This window comes from Phragmites australis, chromosome 5 (assembly GCF_958298935.1).
Source record: "Phragmites australis chromosome 5, lpPhrAust1.1, whole genome shotgun sequence".
NCBI classification, from domain to species: domain Eukaryota; kingdom Viridiplantae; phylum Streptophyta; class Magnoliopsida; order Poales; family Poaceae; genus Phragmites; species Phragmites australis.
In genome coordinates, this window is record NC_084925.1 from 22,959,329 (window position 1) to 22,977,620 (window position 18,292).

At 40.6% G+C, this 18,292-nt stretch overlaps 1 protein-coding gene across 2 annotated transcripts; it reads left to right on the forward strand.

The window, feature by feature from the left end:
- The first annotated feature begins 4,580 nt into the window (after positions 1-4,580).
- On the forward strand, positions 4,581-17,919 carry LOC133918942 (polyadenylate-binding protein-interacting protein 4-like). Of its 2 annotated transcripts, XM_062363082.1 has the most exons (15): positions 4,583-4,902; positions 6,053-6,199; positions 6,273-6,425; positions 6,559-6,689; positions 6,868-7,052; positions 7,685-7,862; positions 8,130-8,321; positions 8,868-8,992; positions 10,775-10,844; positions 10,929-10,959; positions 11,637-11,887; positions 12,028-12,174; positions 16,794-16,883; positions 17,327-17,380; positions 17,508-17,919. In XM_062363082.1, exons 2-15 carry the CDS (start codon positions 6,055-6,057, stop codon positions 17,538-17,540), a joined length of 1,785 nt encoding a protein of 594 aa, XP_062219066.1. In that variant the 5' UTR covers positions 4,583-4,902; positions 6,053-6,054; the 3' UTR covers positions 17,541-17,919. The 2 variants fall into 2 exon arrangements, with proteins under 2 accessions (XP_062219067.1, XP_062219066.1); XM_062363083.1 differs by lacking the exon at positions 17,327-17,380 and having other exon boundaries at positions 4,581-4,902.
- The last annotated feature ends 373 nt before the right edge of the window (positions 17,920-18,292 follow it).

Below are 18,292 nucleotides of genomic sequence, written 5' to 3' on the forward strand. Positions count from 1 at the left end.
TCATTATCATTGTATTTATAAACAATAAGTAAACCCTAAGCTCGCGAATAATGGTTGAACCATTGCTAATTTTCTACCGATGACCTATGCATTATTAAGCATTTTGAATAACTTATAAGTTAGACTTCAACCATGTTACCAACACTATAAGGATATGGATAATCAACAACTCAAGATAGAGGTAATGCAAATCAATTTAGGTTCTATCCATATAAGCTTGACATCGATATCGCTAAACATGCATACATATATAAGCGACAACTTATCAATTTAGACTCCATTCAATTCGAACTAAAGGGTGCAATATGCTTAGATACTTGTCTTGTTGTTCTGGCGGTTGACTGATACTCCCGACACAACACTCACAGAACTCCGGTAGATCGGCGTCACCTTCTCTCGCTTGGATCGCCAGCGTACCGCTCTCTAAACGAATCAAGAATGCATTGCATAAATAATAAAATAACAGAAAAATGTGCATATGATACATGCTTGAATATAAATATAGCACTGTGTTTCGAAAACATTTGCAAAAGACCGTCAAAAGATTAGGGTTTCAAAGCTTGAAACCCCGGACAAGGTAACTTAAGTACACATAGCCTTAAATGGTTGGCGGTTAGACTGGCGTTGAAGTAGCTGTCTGTCCGTCGGCCTGCAGAATGTTTTGGCATATGGCGGTCAGATCGATGGTAGGTCAATGATCAGATCGACCCTAAAGGTGGTTAGATCGCGAGACCTTGCCGACGCCACTTTATGAGGCCGACGGTGAAGGCTCCGACGAAACCTTCGACTACGAATGATACCAAATTGCTCCATGGGACTAGTGGAGTTTTTTTAGGGTAGTTTGGATAACTTTCACAGAGCCAAACTTGTAAAACTCCACAAATGGGATCTAAGCTAAGGTTGAACTTGGATCTAAATGAAATGAGGACCGATTCGAGCTCAGGAATGACGGGGAAACGATAGGGGATGTCTCACCTTAGTGTGGAAAAACTTTCTAGTGGATCAATCCACTTTGGAGAAACTTTGATTTGGAGATTAGACTCTGGGGTGGCGTATGGGCTTACGGTTTGATGAACTTTCCTCTAACGAGGGAGAAGAGGGGCGGAGCTCGAGGAAACCTCCGGAAATCTCAAGGGAGTCCCTTCAATCGATCTTCGATCATTGAAGTCATCAAGGTGATCTCTTCTTCTCTCTCCAGAGCTTGAGTGATAGAGAGAGTGACATAGCAAAAGAAAAAGATAGAGCGAGAGAGAGAGAGAGAGAGAGAGTGTGATCAATCCCCTTAATGGACGCTTTATGTATCGACGGTCACACCACGGGGAGCTACGGTTAGATCGTGGGAGCGGTTTGGTGCTGAAAGTTCCATTCCTTTTCCTTTTTATTTTTCTTATTCTTTTCTAATATGTGTAGGGTTTCTCATAATTAGCTTCTAAGCCATTTTTACTCTCAAATACTCACATGTATATGGGGGAAATACGTAAAGGTTCAAAACACATAACTTATGAAACATGTTTAAACTTGAATTGATAATCAATCACACCAAACATAATGCAATCACAATTAGGCATGTCTAATTACGTATTTAACATTTTGGGACGTGACAATGATGAACATACCTAGGCAAGATTTGAATGTCGAGGAGGTCCACCATGAGCTGGCGACGATGTAGGGTGATAGAGAGGCTCAGTCGATGTTGAGGAGGATGTTCTCGTGACCAATTGAAAGTGAGTAGGTGGGAAATTTTTTTGTGGTGCTATGGGTGTTCGATGGTCATCCTTATATAGTCAAAGGTGGCGTAGGGGTTAAGCTAGGGTTCGAATCAAACTTGGCAGTGGTGGAGCTCAAATAAGGTTCAATTTCCATGTTTAAACGACGGAAACTTGTCGATAATGCTCAATTCTGGTAAAAGGGGATAGAGATGGACTCATTTGACACCTTCTGAAAGGATCCCATCGTGGGATAGTTGAACTTGGGTAGTGTGATTGTCTTGGGGCCAGTCTACGAGAGAGAAGGGAAGAGTTCGATGTTGGGAGGAAATAGATGTGGCATGTGGGCCCCGCGTGGTAGTGAGAAAGAAAGGGAAAGGAAGGAGGTGGTCGAGCTACGAAGTAACTGGGCTTTGGCCCAGTAAGAAGAGAAGGAGGCATGCCTGGGAAAGAAATGGGAAACGACTTTGGCCCAAGGATGAGTTGGGTTTGGCCCAAAGTCATTTCCAGGATTTTCTGGTTTCTTTATTTCTTTTCCAACTGTTTTTATTGTTTTCTATTGAACCAAAATACCAGAAACTCAATTAAAAACTAGCGAAATAACCGAACACCTCAAATAAAACTAGAAAAATTCTAACAAGCATAAGAGAGCATGATGAACCTAATAAAAATATTTCTAGCTCATGACAATGTTTATAATGACCTTAAATTAATTCTAAGCCTCATTTAACTATTTTTGTACTAATGCTTTTATTATTACTTTGTTAATTAATTTAGGAAGTTTAAATTGGGTTGTTACACTTGCTTTCTCCGACGCAATCTGCTCTCAAGAGGGGTTGGCACCTGAGGAGAGGAAGAAAGGATTTTGAATATGACCCCAATGAGTCGGGACATTTGATATACATACCTGGAACAATTCCTCTAGTTGAGTGGAACTTTTTTGGTAGATTGGAACATCCATATGAGGACCCAAGTTGTTGTCGTCGAGGAGGAAACCTACGAACCACAAGGATCGGCAGCGGTGAGAAATGGTGAGGAGGAGTCGAGACTCAGGAGGGCGACAACAGGGTGAGTGATGGCACCGCTCGATTGAAGAAATGCCCTTTGAACAAGCATTCGCCACGAGCCCTTGCCAAAAGGCTAAGCAGTATAGCGGCACTAGCTAGGATGTAGTGCCATCGATATGGTATAAGAATACGTTGGATCGATACGAGCGTAAAGCTTAGAGGCTGCAATGCAACAATTGTAGTGAAGTGACATGGATGCGCAATATGTTGTTGTGCCTACGTGGATAATTCGTCAACAATAAAAAACGCCATTTGATCATAGGAAACTAGCTTTAGACCTATTTTACATATTCGCTTGCGTGGATAATTCGTCATCACTAAAAACCTCCATTTGATCATACAAAACTAGCTTTAGACCTATTTTGCTTGGTTTTCTCAAGTTTATGAACATGATGTTCAGTTTCTAGTCTACAGACCTATTCACCTTGCAAGTTTATGGAGCTGTAACCAGGTTTAATTTACCGACGGTAACCGGTCGAAATTCGCGGTTACCGAGCTTACCGCTACGGTCCGGTTTCAGAAACCGAACGGTAACCGAATTTTAATTAAAAAATTCGAAAAAATAAAAAAATTCAAAAAATCCTAAAAAACTAGAGACAATTTTAAGACTTTCTGTAATTTTTTTCAAAAATAATATCGTTTGCATCATATGCTATAGGGAGGAAGTTGTAAAAATATGAAAAAAAGTTGTACCGTGCGGCTTAGTTATTAACCTATGTTAAAGAAAAACTTAACATGCAACCACATATTTTTCTTGTGTAGAACGTATCTTAAGAGGATTTTTAAAATTAATTTCACTTTATTTAGAGTTTTATTAATTTCTCCATGATTTTTATAAAGTTCACAAGTATAAAGTAATATGTTAAGAAATAGCACTGTAATTAACTTTTTCATGTCTACCATTATTTTTCCTACATAAAGCATAGTATAAATAACTAATAAAAGCGGGTTTACTAATTTTGTAGGTGTTATGGGTCAATTATGAATTAATCTAGTCACAATATATTTACACAGTCCTGCATGTTACCATAACTAATTCATAAGTTCATATATTTTTAAAAGATATAGGATCATATAGGAAGACTAACAAAATTAGTTTCATGATTTTTGATTAGCAAAGAGTAAACTATGCATTTAACACGGTTTAACAAATACATTTTCTCACAGAAAATTTTCAACTTTTTTACGAGTATAAATACTTTTATCATGTAGATCATGTTACAAGTAAACCAATAAAATTTGTTTTACTTATTTGAAGCTAAGATAAATTAGTAAATGATTTTACAAGACTAAGTCAATTTTTAGGGTTTTTTAACTTCATTAAAAACCAAGGAAACCGCCCGATAAATAAGAAAACCGAACAATTACCGATAATACAACCGCGTATTTTCGGTTACCGTTTGAAAAATGGTAAATTGGACGCTAGCTGCAACGCAATTCACTCTTTTCTTTTTCACGTCACTGACTCACCATCGCATCAGTTTCTGACGTACTCCTGGCACGTGTGGGGATGGATACGTTGGACCCAAAACGTGTTGAAATCGTCGGTGTAACGACCAGTGCGTGCGAAGCAGAGCACCAGAAGACGGAAGACTTTTTGGTGTTGCCTTGCCCGGCCCCTGGAGTCCTGGACGACGTGGAAAAAGGAGGACGAACAGTCTTGCCACGTGTGTTTTGTAAATCTTGGATCGGGGCCGTCGGCCCTGGCACGTACCCACCCACCCAGCCGTAGCCGTAACTACGAAACGAGCGCGACGACCCATAGCGACGCAGCGCGCCCACGCGTGTACGAGTTACGACCCAGCCGGCCGCTGGGCCCAAACGGGTAAAACAACGCCTCACACCACCGCATAGGCTCATTGGCGTCCCGTTTCTTCGGCCTTTCTTCCTTCCGACTGCTGTGGCGGCGACCCAACCCCGAGTCCCCGACCCGACCCACCCGCGGCCGCCGCCTCCCGCGCCGTCGCCGTCCAGGGCTAGGGTTCCGGTGGCCACGACCCCCTCCTCGCCCCCGCGCCGACGCCTCGGGTTCACGCTTCTGCGCGCTACCGGAGCCTTCGCGCCCTCGGCTCCTCTGCCCCCGGCGGCAATCCGGCCAACCCCGGAACCCTAGGGTTTCGCCGCAGCAGGTAGCTACCCTCCCCCGCGAGGGGCCTTCTTTTCCTCTCGCGCCCTCCTCTCCGCTCGTTCGGTCGGATCGGGATTCGGAACGGGCGTTGCGCGCTCACGCTCGCTCGCTCGGGATCGTAGGCCTAGGTGCGGTGGATTAGATCTCTGCGATTGGGGGCGCAGGGGCTCCGGGGGACGGCCGTTTCTCTGGTCGGATTTTCGTTTGTACGCGCTGCTGCGAGCTGATTTTGTCTGTACATGTTGCGCTGATGCTTTTGTTGGTAGTCATGTAATTGGGTAAGAAAGGATTGTAATGTAGCTTTGTCCTTTCTTTTGATTGCGTGCAAGTGATGCTGGTAATGGTATCCAACTGCAGTTTAACGCTGAACTAGTACGATTAAACTGTTGCTACTACTGGCAAAATCTGCAACATATGATGTTGCATCTATCCAATCCAAGTAATGAGATTGTTGTCACTGAGATCCCGTTGTTGTTATCTTAGCATGTTAAGAAACATCAGGTGCTACATGTGTGTATATATATGCTATGTGGTTACCAATATGAGTTTGAACATCTCACAGACTCGCACAATCTCAGACTCAATCACATTGAATTGAACTGTGAAAGTACTATATTTATTTATGATTTAGAGTACAGAAAAGGGCTACTGCAGATTTGCTGGTTTGTATGTTATCATTTCTGCATGTACTTTGATGCAGAAAGATTATGTAAAAACAATAGAAGCTCTAATATTTATGTGTACAATGTAGCAAATGGGATTTGCAATTATTTTACATACTGCTCATTGTAGAGCTTCATCATTTTATTGCTTATCTTTGTACTGGTTACCAAGCCCAGTTTGGTCTTACTGTTTGCCATAGATTTTGTGCTTCTTACTAATTTGATAAGGTTGAGATATCAAATTTTGATCTTGATGCCTCACTTCTTATATAGATCGTATTAGACAACATATAAAGAACTTCTATATGTTTAAGATACTCATGTAACCTTAACATTAAGGTATGATGGTTAACTTCTTAAGTATGCATGCATCTTGTGATCTTGTCAAAGTAACCAGTGCAATTTGTCTCTGGTGTATCCAAAAACATTTAGTTCTAGAGTTTATTACGATGCTTATAAAGTGATTTTTTTTTTATGTTGCTCATACAGGAATGATGAGTCATCAACAGCAAATGGCGCCTTCTCGTGCTTCTGTGAATGGATTCCCCCATCGGAAGCTGGACAGGGAGGGTAGTGGAAGGCATGAAAGTAAAATACATTTGGTTAACTCATCATATGGTGGTTTTAGCAGTGCAGGTGAAGATCGTACCTTACTTTAGATGGTTCAATGGTCAAGAGCTATTGTTGATAATGTTTTATATGGGTATAGAAAATGGTGGCAAACTGGGTCACGCAAGTCATTCAAGGGATCGATTAATCTATGTTCTAACACAACTTATTGGACATCCTGTGGATGTGCATGTCAAAAATGGGTCTGTTTTCTCTGGAATCTTCCATGCAACAAACTCTGACAAAGACTTTGGTACACTTCTCTCTTTCTTTCAGTTATCTGACATGGTTTTTAGGAATCCTTTTACGTTCTTTTATGAAGCCAGCATTTCCTGAATTGTAGTTCTTATATTCGTTCAACACTTAGTATCAAGCTTCTTCTGCAGGCGTAGTCTTGAAAATGGCTCAGGTAATAAAAGATAGTTCTGTCAAAGGACAAAGATATGCTGTTGATGTTGTAAAGAAGCCTGAGACTATGATAATTCCAGCAAGGGAGCTTGTCCAAATTCTTGCCAAGGTATTTTGATCCATCTTTGTTTTTCTTTATTTTCATTTGTCTTCTGTATTATTAGTTTCTTTGATTTCTGTGGGCGATGTTCTTATGGATTGAATTGATAGGGTGTCATGAACTAGCGTCTCGTTTTCGTCTGTGTTATTAATATAATTATGTAGTGACTATCTGTTATCAATGTCAGGACGTAGCACTTGGTGGTGATGAGCTGCCAAAAGGTCCTGGTCATGATAAAAGGAAAGACTTACTGATTGATTCTGCTATTTCGTGCACTCATTATCCTGAAGAGAGAGAACTTGAGCGCTGGGCACCGGATGAAGGAGATTCAGAGTGCCTTGAACTGGAAAAATATGACAGGAAGGGGAACAGGTATTATTGTATTGAAGCAAAGTTTAGCATTAGTTCTGGATTTAGTTGCAGCAATCAACCTTCTTAGTCATTGATATATGTATGGTCATGAAATAAGCCATCACATCTACTTGATCAAGATTTATCTTTTGTTTTGTCAACTGTGTATCAGCTTCTGTTAATTTTTATACTGTTGCCACGTGTAATTAGTTCTATAAAATAATAACAATAGTGAACATCACATGTCATGTTAAGCTATTGATAAAGCTGTATAAATAGTAACATCATCAGCAAAAGTTTGTCAATGTGTGGTAGCTAACAAAAAAACTCTATACAGCAATATATGGCTTTGTCAATGTGTAAGCACTTTTCATTTAAGTAATGTCCTAATGCTTGCATCAGTTTGTATGTTTTGGATGGGAACATCGCTGGAACATATGCTGGCATCACTATATCTTGTATAATCGTATAAACTAAGCAAAAGAAAAAAGGGTTTATGCTGGAATTGCATTTAGCTACTGCCTTCAGCATGGTGTTCTGCATGGAAAAGATGTTGGCATGTTGCATAACCTTATGTTAGTACCTTATATATTTTGGCATGTGCTTCTGTGGTACAAAGCTGCATGATAATTAACAATTCATGGTATTTCTAGGAGCTGGGACCAGTTCGAAACAAATGCAGCTTTGTTTGGGGTAAAGAGTACTTTCAATGAAGAACTTTATACCACAAAGCTTGAGAGAGGTCCTCATATGAGAGAGCTTGAAAGGCATGCTTCAAGAATAGCTAGAGAAATAGAGGGAGAAGATACCAAAGATATTCATCTTGCTGAGGTAAGCCTATGCTCACATAACTGTTTTTTTCTTGGTCTTCTGATAAGATTATGTGGTAGACATGGTACCAACCGCAGGCACTTTCGGCAAAACAGTTTCCAGTTCTCCATTTTCACCATGTTACACTTCTTCCATTTGTGGGTCCCAGGACGATTAGTGGGTGGTACAGGAAATATTATTGACTAAAGCACATAAAAATGTAGAACACAAGCACATTCACAATAGTCATTCTGATTATACATTTGAAGTATTGAAATTACTTTGCAGGAAAGAGGCTTATATTTGGGTGATGACTTGGACCATGATGAAGAGATAAAGTATTCAGCAGTGTGTAGGGACACTGATAACAGCAAATATAAGTCAGTTGCAAATGTACCAAGCAGTACACATCATGTCAATTCACTTACCAATTCAGCCAACATTGACCCTAATGATTCACTGGCATGTTCATCAACAATGGTACGTAACTGTAATAACCTTAAATAATAAATATTCAGTACTCCCTGGTCAATGCTCTCTAATTAAGTACTGTTTTAGGCATTGGCAATCTCTAATGTACAACTTTGCTGTTAAGTTTTATACTAACATTTTAGTGAATCATAATGACTCAAGCAATGTTATCTTCATGCTGTGGTCTATTCCGGTTGGAGTTTAAAAGTTTGGTTGCATACATTCTAAAAACAAACTTATCTTGGAATGGAGGAGTACGAGTCTGACTTCTTTTTTCCACGTTTTCTTTTAGCTGGAAGAAGTTTAGTGAGTACTTTGCCTTCTCTCATGAATATTTTGCATCTATTTTCATTGGTTCACTTGCAGCTTGGATGTTCATTTTGTGAGATGTCCAATGCCAGATTGGTTTATGTTTTGAAGAACATAATTATTTTCAAAAAGTAGTTATTCTATTCCCTGATCGGCAAACTATAAATAAACAATGGCTATTTAGTGCACTATTTCAATGCGTGACATCAACTATTGAATTTTTTAATTTGTATTCTTGACATGCAGGATGAAGAATCATCTTCCTATATATTTGTTGATGCTGTACCATCGGCCACTATACAAACCAATGATGTTAGCCAGGAAACATCTGATTACGAGTCAAATAAGCCCTTGTCCATTGATAAAAGCAGGTACGGAATCCTGTTATGTAGGTTACAAGTTTATTCTATTCACTTTATTAGCATATAGATTGCAGGAAGCATATATATAGTTATATTTTGCAACATAGTGCAAATACGAGCTCATGTTACATGCTACAGTTCTATCTCGCACAACAAGGTTTCTTTTTTATGATATAACATCACTTAAATTGAAATTGTCATGTTGAGATGTTATCAAGGTTATCGGAATTGCAGATTCTAAATCAGATCGGAGACGCGATGGTAGTATCGTGAGTCGATCCAATGACTTGCAGGATTGACGATCTAAGATTCTACCTGATTCTGCGAAGAATACATTTTTCAATCTATTGTAGTATTCCAATAATGATTCGAGTAGTTATTTTGCATTTGTACTCATATGCACATGTTGGGTGGCATAAACCAACCATAAGAGAGAGATAAAAAGAACATAAGAGATAAACTAGCCTCAAGCACGACAGCCCACCGATAAAAAGAAAAGCACGGCAGGCCATAGTGCGTGGCATCCGACATCGTCTATGTGACCTACCAACCAAATAAAAAAAAGAAAAACCCATCACATCCCCTATTCATCTTCCTCGGAGAAGCAATGTATTTCTCTCTCTCTCTCTCTGCTCGTGCATAACACAAGTCGTTAAATCCACCACATGCAATGGCAGGTCTTACCGTCGGGTATGAAAAATCGAATCCTCTGCTGCCCTGATCCTAGCTATACTGACTTTCCCTCCCGTAAAGCACCACGTGGTGGATCTGGAGTAAGGGGTGCATGCAGGCGTCAGACAGCCATGGAGGGCGGTGCTACGTGAGAGCCATGGCCGAACTTTCCAGAGGCGGTGGGGCTTCAGCAGCAGCGGGCAGCGAGGAGCTACCTAGGCGTGCGGCCTGGGTGCTCATGGACACTCTCCTACCCTCCCTGCATGACTCAGAGCATGATTTTGACCGATCCTACGATGTAGAGCGTGATTTTACGACAATCCCATTGAATACGACTCAGTTACGACTTGAGTTGTTTTGGTGTAGGTGGGTTCGTAAAGTCATATGACTCTACGAATTGAGTCGTGATTTTAACAGCCATGGATGTTATGTTTAATTACTGTCTTCTCTATCTACCCCTAGATCTGACCAAAAAAGGGGCTCTATAAGATTCTCGAGCTCATAGAGCCTTAGGGGTGAATATGTACATATGTCCTAAAAATACACTAATATTGTATAGATACTTTCTTCAAGCTGAATTCAAGCAGAATTTTAGCCTTTTAAATAAAGCTATTAATATTTATTCTTGATGTGTAGCTGATCTCAATCAAGCCAACCTCATGCCGGCTTTTGTCCAGCAGAGGTCAAGCTCACTTTCAAGCTCTAAGCAAACAAAGTTGGGTTCAAAGCTTGGCTTGTTTACACTCACCAAGCTTCATCCACTGACATGTTTTTTGGTGCTTTGATTTTCCATTGAAGAAAAAAGTTAATATTCTGCCAGTATTTTACTTGTACAAGGATAATCATCTTATAACAACTTAGCTTGGCACAGATATTATTTGGCATCCAACTGCTATGTTTTATATGTTGTACCCTCCCTAGTTCCATATATCAGTTTGCATGGTTAGCTAAAATTCCACTCCAGTGTTAACGGGTTAAATTTTGACATTTTTTTTTTCCAAAGGGGATCACTATAATAATTGCTATGGTAACATGTTGTTCATAGGACTGAACATATTAGGGCAGGTGAATATTATTGATTTTGTATGACACAGTTTGACATACTGTTGTGCACCTTAGGTTGGACAAGAAGCTGAACAAAGATAGTAATGATGACAAGGACAACAGGAATTTGCAACCTGAGAATACTGTAAGCTTTCTTGTATGTTACCATTAAATGTAATCATTAAAATCTTTTCTCACACCTGAATTCAACTTCTTTTCTGTTTAACAGTTATCTGGAGTTAGACCACTGATTTCTGAAGGTGAGTGGTAAATTTATGCATTAGATCAAAATTTGGTATACATATAGAATTTGCTGACTCCTCGATTTATTTTAGCCATTTGGATATGATATGTTAGCTCTGCATTTTTTTTTTGTGTGTTGGATCGTTGTTGTTAGGGAGCTGGTAGTTGGTGTTTTTTTTGGCCTACATTAGCTATTTATTGAGTGTGTGAAGATAAAGTCAAGATGGGTGGTTCTGTTTAGTTACATTTACAAATTTTAGTTTTCATAAAGTCATTATATGTCAGAAGCTAATTCAAGGAATCATTTCTTCATTATGTGTGCGAAGTTTACGTTCCACATTTTGAGGTTTCAGCCTCACTGTTATATCAATTTAACCATCAAATAATGAGCTTGTGCTACTAAATTGAGTGATGTGCATCTGTAAATACTTTAGCACTTGTCTCATGAACCTTATGTTTGATAATTCCATATTGGCAGTTTCCTCTCTACAACCACAAGTGCTAGCTTTGTGTAAAATGTTGTGTTGCAGCTAGTGCTGTAAATGATGTATAATTAGGTGTTTATTCTCACAACACATTTATTTTACAGCTTATTCATTTGATTGAATTGATTTGAAGCTTCCTGTTATCCTGTGATTTTAAATTGCACCTATGTTCAACAGCAGAGTATATGATTCTATGCTAATTTTTACAGATTTGGATGAGGCACCTTCATCTTCTGGCCAAGGATTCATATCCTCAGTTGTAACATCTGATTTGACAGTATCTGGCAAACATCCATCTGCGTTGGAACCTGTGAATTCCTCTCAAAGACCTGGTAATTCTACATCGTCAACATCAGAGCGCATTGTTGCAAACTCAGTTGCGAGTGCTCCTGGCTTGTCCCCAAGCTCTTCAATGGGATCTCTTACCTCAGAAAAATCAACTTTGAACCCAAATGCTAAGGTCTGGCTGACAGAAAGTTGTTTCTATTGTAATTATGTAGTACATTAATCCATATTTGTGCTTGCATGCTGATGAACATCTGTTCCTTTAGTTTTTTTTTGCCATTTATCAATGACAATGATAATTGCTTTTTTATTCAGGAATTCAAGCTGAACCCTAATGCGAAGAGTTTCACTCCATCAGTATCTCTGAGGCCACCACATTCTCCAGCATCTGATGGATCATACTACTATCCTAATAACATGCCAACTGCACCTCTTGGACCTGGTTTACCAGTGGGCATGGGGGTGAGCCTCTGTGCTATTTTGTATTTCATATGCTTCTTAAGTTTGTATGAAATGGGTGCATCATATGAATTCAAATAGGTAAGACAGTCAAATAGAGGTCTAAATTATGGACACATTTGTTGGGTTGTTTTCTCAATAGCATTACTGAAGAGTGGCACTTATTTGTTGGCAGAATAATTTACCATTAAGGTTTTGTTTGTTACCTGCTAGTCAGGCACATCGTTATTACGGTGGCCTTACCACCTTCACCTTTTAGGCGAGTATGGTGTGTGGCGAGGCAACATCATACTCACTTCACATGAATGTACAAGAATTTTTGAAACAATAATGTTGAATAGCATACCTTGATGAACGATGATGACATTGTCCTTTATTTGCTCTTCTCCCAATTTGCAATTAAAAAAAATGTTAGTATATGACAAATGACAGCCGTCAGCTCTCTAGCAGCAGCACTGCAGCAGGAAATAAAACACAAACAGCAGCAAATAAAAATAACTTGGCTCATAGCAGCAGCAGCAAATAAAATTTAATACGAGTACATGACAAATGACACAAGTCCATAGCAAAACATAAATAGTTCAACACTTCAGCATGACAACATCATAGTTTTAAAACACAAACAAGCAAACAGCAACAACCAACACTCTCATCTCTCAATAGTCATCATCATCAAGGTTGAATTCATCCAAATTGTTGCCGATATTCTCTCCGTCACTCTCTTGAGTAGCGTCCTGTGGAGCTTCACCATCATCATCATCAAGAATAAAATCTTCATCCTCATCTTCACCGCTTGAAACTGAGTGTGGCCCAATTTCTTCATCCACCCTTGGACGCCGAGAATAGTTAATGGTATCACCACAAGCTCTTCTAGGAAGATTGCGACCTTGAAGCATTTGTGATGCACCAATAGCGTCATTAATATCTTCCCATGTAAGGTCACCAGACCTACGGTGACCTTGAACCGGTTCGGCCAATGGGTCCACCCATTCTTTGCGTCAATCAAATTCCTCACACATGATCTCGAAGCTCCTTGAATTTGCGGCATTAAATGGTATGCCACACTCACAGAAGAACTTTTCTACATGCATGTTCACGGCATGTCTTTCTTCCTTAGTTCTCAGCTTTGACTCAATGGAAACTTGAGAAGGAATGCCTTCCTGGACAACTTCAGGGCTTTTTCTTAGCATACTGGCAATATACTTGGTTTGCTTCACTTTTGGTGGTGCATCCATGAAATTTAGGGCAGATTGCTTCCTTTTGGCCGCTGTCCTAGTCTCCTAGAACTTGGCACACCAGTAGAGACAGTGGAAGAGCCAATAGCAGGAAAGGCAGCGGTAGAGCCAACACCTCCTGCTACCTCAACTACATTATCCCCTTCATCATCATCTAAGTTGAGTGGTATGTTCCTTCTGTTCTTATTCAGATAATCTTGCATTTGTTTCCTGATTGCTTCTGTAGTCTTGCCACAATTTTGCCCATCTCCATATCCACCCACACAGTGACAGAGGTTGGTTGTGGCCCCCCTGACCCAACACAAGCATGCAAATTAACAGGTATATGGAGTGCTATTTAGGCTTATGTGTCATATTTCTGCTATCTGACCCTTGCTGCAGATCAACCCATTTTACTGGCCTCTGCTGATTTTTGGCCAAGCTCCGCCACTGCACCCACAAGATGTTCCATTCTCTTGATTCCTCCTGATAATTTCCTGTCACAAAGTGAGCATTGCACCAAATCTCTGTTACCAATATCTGGCCAAAATGCATACTTCTATCCCGGTTCTTTAGACTATGCCTTCCTTGTAGGATCATTCTTTGGATCATACTGTTCAGCTGCTCCAGCCATGGCACTTGCACTTGTTCCTCTATCAGTCATCCTTCCTGTTCCTATAAAATAAATAGCAGTTAATGGTAAATAGCTGCTCTACTTGCTTCTCTAGCAGAACATTTGAAATTAAGGAGCAAGCTAAAGTAGCAACTAGCACATAGCAGTATCAACTAGCAAGTAGCACAGAGTAGTATCAACTAGCAACTAACTACCACAAAGCACTATCAGCACTAGCATAGAGCAGTATCATGTTATCAACACTAGGGCCTAGGCACAGAGCAGTAGAGCAGTATCAGCTGTTCAGCACTAGGCACAGAGGCAACATGCCAACACCGCAACAGGCCACTAGGTATTAGGTACATATCATAGTTGTTACAGCGAGGCACGGTGACCCACCACCTTCACACCTTTATAACGCTTATGGCGCACGGCGTAGCGATGCCATACACACATCGGCATGGCAAATGTAAATGTAGCTCAAAAGTGATAGTCTAGGATTTTAGGAAATCAAAATAGCAATGTAAATGTTTTTAAAAAATTAATGTAGCACAAAAGACATAGAACCCTCTCATCTCTCAAAGGCCTATGTGCTTTGATCAGTCATTCTACAAAAAAAAAAAAAATGAAGCTGGCTTAGTCATTACTCACTGTACAGGGAGATCTATTCCCCTTGTGATCATCAGAGTACTACTTGGTTGAGAGGTAGAGTACTGCTCGGAGAGAGACCAAGAGATAGAGTACTGCTTGGTTGAGAGGTAGAGTACTGCTCGGAGAGAGACCAAGAGATAGAGTACTGCTCGGAGAGTGTTCTATGCCAAGTTACCAACCAGTTGAAGAACCAAGTAGTTGACGACTGAGGGCTTGTTTGTTTCAGCTGTGGCTTTTGGAAAAGCTGATTATGGATTGTTAATTTAAAAAAGCTGATTCTCTAAAAGCTGATTGTGAGATTAGGTTTTGATTTGAATGAAATGTATAATATATATAATATCACTCAGAATCCATAAAAGCACCTTCAGACGAACTTTCTAATTCTAGTTATAAAACCATCTTTTGATTCTCAGAATCGCTTTCTAGAATCAGCCTATTTGTTTTAGCTTTTGATTCTGGGGGTAGAATCCAGAATCAAATGCTGAAACAAACAGGGTCTAAGATAGACCTATGCCAAGTTACTTAAATCATTGGAGCTATATGATTGATAGATCCATAAGAGAGAGATTGAGATTGAGAGAGGGAAACGACGGAGGTGGGCGAGGGTGGACGAGAGACGACGGGTGAGGGAGACGGCAAAGATGGGCGATGGGCGATTGGCGAGGTGGACGGCGGACGAGAGACGGTGAGGCTCTGGTCGGGGATCCCGTCGGGGGTGGGCCGAGGGTGGTGACAGCAGTTCCTTCCGGGTTCTGGCTCGGTTTGCTCGGGTTGTGGCTTCTTCACTTGATTAAAGGTATGTTGTGCTCAGTTGCTCACTTGTTGCCGCCTATTGCGCTCGCCACACCTAGAGAGGTTGCCACATGATGCCGAAGAGGTGCCACACCGATGCCACATCACTATGACAGACCTCATACACGCTAGAGCCGTGGCGTCGGTGTGGTGAGATATGGACTACATAGCAGTATTAGGTTATTAGCATTCTGCAATCACCACAACTACACAAGTAAATCTTTACCATTTACCAGGAGGCATGGAGTAGAGCAAGTAATTGCGGAGGAGCTGTGTCGGCACTACTGTGGCCTATGAAAGAGTCCACGGCTCCACATGCTGCTGTAGGGAAGCAGAGATCCGGTGCTTGGTGAAGTGGCCGGATTGAGGGCTCGAGGCATTGAGTAGAGGACGGCACGACAGGAGGTGATGATGGCGTGCATGCTGGAGGCAGACGATGGCGAACTCTAGACAATCGATGGATTGTGGACTTCAGAGGCTGTTTGAGGCAAACTGACAGGCGGACTCTAGAGCCTGAGCAGAGGAGAGGAGGGCCAAGGGATGGGGATGGGTGACGACGGCGGACTACACAGAGAAGTGTGATGGCGGCGGACTGGGCAGCGATAGGTGACGGCGAGCGGTATTTTGATTTGTGGTCTTTTGGTTCTGGAAAGATGGCGGCACAAACTCTACAGTTCTTCCCTCTCACACACGCTCTCCTTTCCTTTTCCCCCACACGTTGGCTTTTTTCCTCTGCGCGCGCTCTGTTTCCCCCTCCCTCGTGGTGTATGCCTAGAGCAATACGGCGTCCTGGTGCGCTAAGGTGACACCACACGTGGCGAGGAGGACACCATACCTGAATTAGGTGAGGCGACAGCTGCAGTGACCACCTCCGAGCCCCACGACGCCTAGGCGTCGATTAGGCGATGCCTTAATAACTATGGTCAGGCAATATCTGATGTAATAATTCTTACTAACCATCCTTTCTTGTGGTTGTAACCCTTAAACTCTGCCCAATCTAATATTTCTTGAATTTTTCGCCCTGATCGTCTGAATCTTATAATTTAATAGAACCAGACAGAATTTTGCCTAGTAGTAATATTAGTGAAATGATGATTTGATAGACAAATTATATTCCCTGAAACGAGTAGAGCTGCATTTCTTTTTATTGAAAGGACCTAACTGCTTAATGTATATGTCCTGTTCTATGATAGTTCTTATTCATTCACAATGTCTTCTTGTTCTTTTCAAAGGTTGTACTTCACTAGTTCACTTTGCTGGTGACTTTCACATTTGTTCGTTCTGCTAGCTATGCTTTCGAATGAGTAAATGCATAATGATTACTTATTGGGTTTACGTTAATTAATTTGCAGTTCCCGCCAGCCTATGGTGGTCAGCCTATCATGTATAATGCTCAACCTGGAACTTCGCCCCAGGGTTACATGCATCCTGCTGGGTCACAGGTAAGAAAGTTTTACCTTCAATGAAGAACTATGCATTTTCAGTTGGTTTACATCTTGGGCATCATGTCTTGGCTAATCGTTGATCTGAAGTACTGCTATGCTTGATATTCTAGTTTTTAGCTTCGAGTCCCATATAGTTTTTCTTTGACTCCCTGGAATTCTCTTGGTTGTATTATCTATGTGATGCTTCTCATGTAGGGCTGAACAAATAGATTAGATTTCACAATATGCTGTCTGTAAACTGTTGTGATCAATTATTTCTCTACATCTTCGATGGAATAATACAACTGTATTTATCCTTTTTTCAATCTTCTTTTTTCTGTCTCCTCGTAACCATTTTGACTTCCAATGCATTGTGATCAATCCTCTGTACATCTCAGTTGTTTCATGTTTCAAATATCATTGATATTATTTGAAGCACCTTCTATCTTTTATATGTGCAGTATGGGCAGCAGATGATGATTGGGCAGACTCGCCCTGTTTATTATTATGCACCAGTAAGCCAAGAATGACTGTTTTATATGCCTTTGTACATATGCACCATGGCGTAGGATTATAGCAACCAAAGCACGATAGTCAGATTCCCTGCGTCTGTGTTGATTGTGTTTGAAATCTGTTTTGCAGGAGATGCAACAATACAGAGGAAGAAACTTCTAGATATACTATTGTGAACTGCTGCTGGATGAAAGTCGCAACAATCCCCCATTGGTGGGATTATAACCAGGCCAAATCACCATTAGAACGGAAAGACAACTGGCAATAATCTCTACAAACCTGTGTGTTGCTTGGACAAAGCTCATCATTGTTCTGCAAGGGTTCTAGTCCGAAGCAGGTTTACTGGAATTTATTACTATTTTGTCACATACTTGATGTTGTAAATTAAATTGTGGGTCATCTGTTCGACCCTGAAATGATATTTATAAATGTGTGGGATTGCCCCTTTGTAATTTTATGTTTTTCTTCAGCTTGCTCTGATGTAAGATTTAAATGAAATCATTAGAGTTTGAAATAGATTAATTGCTGACCTTTTACCGCTGGTTTGATGGACTCTGATCTAGGCTCGCACAGTTGTAAAATTGTCCAGCTGACCAATCATGTTATTACATGCCATGGTCATGCATTTTAATCTGTGTTTACATGGATCATCAATGTGTGGAATGTGCTTTGGATCTCTCAGCTTTTAATTGACGTTCAGATTGGTCTTCGCTCATCGTAGATTTGGTCGTCACCCATAGAATATTAATACCAGATGCATAGAGAAAATGAGATGTTTACTTGGATGTCTAAATTGATTTCATGATGCCTGTCTCCTATTACTAGTAACACCCTAGCTAAATGAGATGTTTTTTTATAGACAAGGGGACTAAGCCTGAATTATATTAAAAGCCAAGTTTTGCAGGAATAGAAGA

Bases quoted from the DNA above. Each gene is read 5' to 3' on its own strand.
- LOC133918942 (XM_062363082.1), top strand. From the start codon at position 6,055: ATGATGAGTCATCAACAGCAAATGGCGCCTTCTCGTGCTTCTGTGAAT. The intron at 8,322-8,867 runs GTACGTAACTGT...CTTGACATGCAG, and splicing joins TGGCATGTTCATCAACAATG to GATGAAGAATCATCTTCCTA. The intron at 10,960-11,636 runs GTGAGTGGTAAA...TAATTTTTACAG, and splicing joins TAGACCACTGATTTCTGAAG to ATTTGGATGAGGCACCTTCA.